At 35.3% G+C, this 5,724-nt stretch overlaps 1 protein-coding gene across 1 annotated transcript; it reads right to left on the bottom strand.

The window, feature by feature from the left end:
- Nucleotides 1-1,286: 1,286 nt before the first annotated feature.
- On the bottom strand, nucleotides 1,287-5,099 carry LOC141671672 (F-box/kelch-repeat protein At1g67480). Its single transcript, XM_074477974.1, has 4 exons — nucleotides 4,836-5,099; nucleotides 3,861-3,955; nucleotides 2,913-3,784; nucleotides 1,287-2,120 (listed from the first exon to the last, which is right to left on the bottom strand). Exons 3-4 carry the CDS (start codon nucleotides 3,440-3,442, stop codon nucleotides 1,493-1,495), a joined length of 1,158 nt encoding a protein of 385 aa, XP_074334075.1. The 5' UTR covers nucleotides 3,443-3,784; nucleotides 3,861-3,955; nucleotides 4,836-5,099; the 3' UTR covers nucleotides 1,287-1,492.
- Nucleotides 5,100-5,724: the final 625 nt, after the last annotated feature.

Below are 5,724 nucleotides of genomic sequence, written 5' to 3'. Positions count from 1 at the left end.
TTATAGAAGAAGAATGTGTATAATTGAATACAGGGGAAATAAGTGGGTTTAATTTGACCAATATGAGAAAAACGGATCTGTCATGTAGAATAACACATTAGATTGTCGTTAGTGTTCTTAACGGGAATAGACGAGAGTAATCTAATTGAAATATTATGTTTGTACAAGTGTTTAACAAAAAGATTTTTTGATTTGATGATTTCATTGAAAATTTGGTAATAGTACAATGACCAATTAGCTCATTAACTTTTTTTTTTATCTTCGTTTAATTTTAATAAAGCAAAAATTAATGCAAGTATATGAGAAATAGTTGAGGAAAAAAATGTGCCGCAAAATTTCGTTAAATAGCAGATTTTATCATATAAAAAATATATTATATTAAACTTATAATAATAATATTCTTATTTACGATGTTATTTTTCTTAAATTATATACGATAAATCCAAATGTGTCAAAATTAAATGAGATGACCGTGTATTGGTACTTGGTAGTACTATATTTCCAAAAAAATTCCCCAAACTTCCCCAACACAATGAACAGATGACAAGAATGTGCTCAGTATTAAAATGAGTGTTCACAGTTGCATGTTGAAATCTCTTACAACAATATTCTAAATCACTTCACCCGTTTTTGCCTGGGAACTAACAGCTTACATAAACCTAAATTCCCTCGACTTCTTCGTAGTGTTGAATCTCAAGTGAATAACTCCAGACCAGAGCTAGTTGTTTACTTCTCGTGTTTGGATCGGAAATACCTATTTAATATGTTTCGATTATTCTGTTTATAATGGGCGTCATCCCCCTAACCAGAGCAACTAAACAATCATGGGGTAAAGATATGGGGCAATCTGCTGATAATCATTCAACATAGTCAGCTGATAATCATTCAACATACACCACATTTATATGACGCATTCATTAGCCGCACTCTGCTTTAAAGATACTGGATGGTTGGTAGCTGTTTGTGAGTAATAATATGCCAGGCATCAGGCTCTGTCATCAAAACGATTCTTGTATATAAAGTTTAAACTGTTTACAAATACCATTATCTAAACTGTTACATCATTGCCCAAGCGATCGAGAAAGAGGGCGTATATTACAACCAAATTAATCTCCCTGCGGAAATGTCATGAGTAACTGAAATTGAGGTATCTTTGGCTATAAGCTTTATCTAGACATCTCAGATGTTACAATTTGTATAGGACTTATCTACCAGTCATTACAGACACACATTTGGATTTCAAAGTCATGTCCAAAGAGAGTAAACCAATACCCTGTAACAAGTCGAAAGATAAACCACCACTCATTATATATAAGAAGTTTTAGACTTATTTCAACAACAGGCACCAACAAACAATATTAGAAGTCACCAGACAGATGAATACGCCATATATGTCAAGAGCTGAATCAGAGGAAGCGATAAAGAAAGCAAACAACGGAAAAGCATTGCAAGACATAACATATGATCATCAAGTTGCAGGAAATAAACCAGTTTAAGCCTTTATGGTCACAGTGCACAAGCAAGATCCAGATGGCTTTATATTTGAAGTCTGCCATTCTTTACCAGGGGCCGCCTTTGGGTCATATAGCAGGGTTCTGTAGCCTGGTTCTGCATCTACTGCAAACAATAGAAGCTTCCCCTCCAGAATGCCAAATTGAAATCCTATTCTTGAGCTACCAGTCACCGGAATTGGCACCATCTTCCACGAATTGTCTTTTGGGTTAAAAATGGACAGTTTCCTTTGATTTTTCCACTCTATACAAAAGAGCTTATCATCCAGCACAGCATGAGCAGTCACCATCACACAACCATTTTTCATTTCACACCAAGTGTGGCTCTCAGGAGTATACACATCAACAAACCTTGAGTTCCCAATTGTGAAATTTGACCTTCCACCCAAAACATAAAGTTTACCCGCAAATCCACAAGCAAAACAGTTGTAACGCGGGCGACGAATACTCTCAATTACAGTCCACTTGTTGGAATCAGGATTGTATACCTCAGCACACGAGAGAGAGACTCCATTCTCCCCATAACCCCCGACTGCATAAATCATGCCATTAACTTCAGCACAAGCAAAATCGTAGCGAGCAACATTCATGTTTGCTAATTTGCTCCAGCTGAAAAACAAATTAAACATTGTAAACTGTCAGCAAGATTAAATAACTAACTTTTCTATACTCATAAACACACACATACTAAATTGTGTCAACTGAAGGCACCGAATTACGGAATATAAAATATGCCTAAAGGCTCATCTAAGAGGACATTTGGTCAAATATTTAGCGAATTCTTAGGTAGAACCCAAAATGATTGATGACTGAGTACAAGAACTCAGAATAATATGCCAAAATGATTGATGACTGAGTCAAGTTTATTGATCTACAAGAGAACTCTAGATTTACACTGAAATGAAATTACATGGACCAAATTACTTCGCAAGGCTACAATTTATAGAGTGCAGACAGGGAAAGGGTTGAGAGTGAAATCCCTACATATAAACTAATATGCACGAGACTTGTACACAAATAGTCTCCAAGCGAACAATATGTCTCTCAGCCTTGGAATATAAAAATAAAATTGCTTCAGAACAGAATTTGATAGATGAAGAGTAATATAGTATTAACATTTTTGTTAAGAAACAAAGACCTGATTTACAGTTAGAAGATATAAAACAAGGAAGTTGGAACATTCAAATAGGCTCTACTCCTCCATGGAAGTGCTTGGTCAGAACTTATTGAAGGAAAGGCCACAAATCTAGCATTTTAGCTTCCTATTATTCTAAAAGCTAGTACAATTTTAAGTTCCCAGTCATTGCACTCTTATAATGGTTACTATAGATGAAAGGATGATGAATACAATATTTGAACTACTGCAGAAAAGAAATAAAGAAATCGCTCCAGAAAGCAAACCTGTCGAGGCAAGAATCATATTGATAAACATCAGGTGACGCACTTCCAGTACCATCAACCACTGAATACCCAGCTATCACCAGAAGTTTTCCATTGAGAACTACCACACCAAACCCGGTCTTGACTGGACCAGGCATTTGAGGAAGGGCATGGTGCTTACCTCCCAAATGATCTATAACCTCCCAGTGGCTTCCCTTCCCTTCATCAACTACAGTCAAGATATAAAGCCACTCCTCAAGTAGGCCGGCTAATTTTCGCACGGTGATCAATTCTTTGCTTTTGATGAAAGACCTCCAGCACTTAGAAACACCACCCATGGCGGGAAAGTTAAACCGAGGAACAAGAGCTAGACAGTATTTTGCCACGTCATCAGGCAGCCCAGGTAAGATGGGATTGTAATTATCATCAGTTTTTAGAGAAGATTTAAAGGAACTGTTTTTTGAAAGAGTTGAGGTGTCTTGCTGAACCATATCGGAAAAACACATTGTTGATACCGAAAATCTCTTCTTTTTACAATCAAAATTCGGCATTTAATTAAAGTGCAAAGCTAAATAAGTCCTGGCAGTTTGACACAAACAACATCGCTGATAAGGAAGAATTCCTCCAATAAATATCAGATTAGCCGAAAGGACAGAAATTTAACTAAAGAAATTCATGATATTCATCACTTTTAGGGATTCTACAATGCCAAGGAATAAAAGGTTTTGCAGTACAGGTTAGTTGAGCTTTAAGGGGTGATGGTTTTCTGTGCTTTGTCCAAATCAATTCAAATTCCATACCAACACTGGTGCTTTTGACGTAGTTCTTGTAAATTGTTCTACCTGAAGTGTGTCCTACTGTATTGTTTGCGTCACTGCACAGTGCCTGAATATCTGCATACAACAATTAAAAAATATAACAAGGAATATAGAACAGGCAATGAGGGACACTTACAGAAACAAAACTTACCGATAGCCTAGAAAGAAGTGAAAGAATTACCCATCAAGGCCATATAATTTACAAATTTAGCCCCCTCTAACTTCCATTGTATCAAAGCGCATCACCTGCAGCATTAAAGATTCGTGTCAAAGAGAAATCCAGCCTTATGTTATATGCTCGAGGTTGCGGATTAGAAAGTTACTACCTCTTATTAAGTTAAGACAGAACAATAAAATCAGCAGCCTACGTCTCCTAAATCATAACACTCAATACTAGAATTACACAAGTGGTACATGATTAAGAAACAAACGCAACATCCACCAATTGATAAAGATATATAACTACATCTCCAAATAGAAAAGGTCTCCACACAAGTTCACCTAACCCCCTCGGATATAGATAAAACTCCACCAAAACTAAGCAAATGTGTATACAAGTTCACCTAACCCCCAGCAACAATCGAAATCTCGACATCAAGCCAAAACAGAAATCAAAGTTATAATATTCTACTGAACTTAAAGAATATATACAAAGTATCAGATCAAAAATATCCAATGAACAGCCAGCTTGAACAATAAAAGATCACCAAAAAAACAATTAGATTCTTTAACAAACAGATAAAAACAAACTAATAGCAGCCAGAGAAAATAAGATTATTAGTCCAAGTTGAATTAGATCCAAGATTGTGGGAACTTTGACAAACCCAACATGAATTATTATCTAGTTGCACATTAGCTAGCTTCAAAGATTAAAGAATTAATTTTAAGAATAAAAAAAAAAACAAAGAGTTAGCTCAAACACAACAGAAAATTAAGTGTCGGCAATAACAATGCTAGGATCTTTATAATCTTGGCATGAAGTACGAGATTGGTGATTAATCTCACGTACCAAGAATTCAAGAAACACATCCATACATCCCATACGTAAACACAGGATCGAATATACGAAACACAAAAGTACAAGCCATGATACGATAAGATAAAAGAAGCAGGGAAGTGGGATTACCTGAAGGTGGGAGAGGATGAGGAGTGGGAAGGAATGGAGCTTGGTATTTATTGATGGGGGAGAGAGACAAGATTGAGGATGTAAGAAAGGATATATAAAAATAATATATGTTTGGATGCAGAGGATGAGGGATGATGGGAGAATATATAGAGAGGATATATGTAATTATGACAAGAGGGGGGGTGGCAGAACAAGGATGAGATTTACAACTAGTCGCGGTATGGTAATGGTAACGAAACTAAGGATGATGCTTTGGAGAGAGTGGGTTGTTGTCTGAACACAAATTAAATAAATTTATTCTCTAACTATACATGGAAATTCTTGACTTTCTCTTTTTCTTACTAATAGTTTTATCAAAAAAATACTATGTGCAATTTATATTTTAACGGATTAATAACAATTCATAGAATTTTCAAATAATTGTTGCTGAATTTGAATCTTACATAGAGTTTGGTAGAATTGAGATACAGTGACATGTAATTTGAGTCCAGTCAAGTCAAGTTTGTGCTTATCAAATTCGAGATCGAATTTTTTTTATCGAGTCGAGTTGAGCCTGAAAATTATGTTCAAACTCAATCGTAAATTAAACGAGTCGAATTTTGAGCTGTTTGCGAGTTTATCGAGTTTATCAAGTTTTTATTTTTTCGAGCTTTTCTCGTTTTAACGAGTTTGTCCTTGTTGAATTATTTAAGGAGTTATCAAACCTATTATGGCTATAATCGAATTTTCGAGTTCTCGATTTCACGAACTAAACATCTTAAATAATACTCCATCTCTCTCTCCCATTTGTTTACACTTTCCTTTTTGAGATGTCCCTCCCAATTGTTTACATTTCAAAAATTTCCAAAAATAGTAAATTTTTTATAATTTTTAAAATAACAAAATCTAA

Source organism: Apium graveolens, chromosome 1 (genome assembly GCF_009905375.1).
Source record: "Apium graveolens cultivar Ventura chromosome 1, ASM990537v1, whole genome shotgun sequence".
NCBI classification, from domain to species: domain Eukaryota; kingdom Viridiplantae; phylum Streptophyta; class Magnoliopsida; order Apiales; family Apiaceae; genus Apium; species Apium graveolens.
Note: the sequence above shows the minus strand (reverse complement) of the source record. Positions and strands in the feature narration are given on the sequence as shown.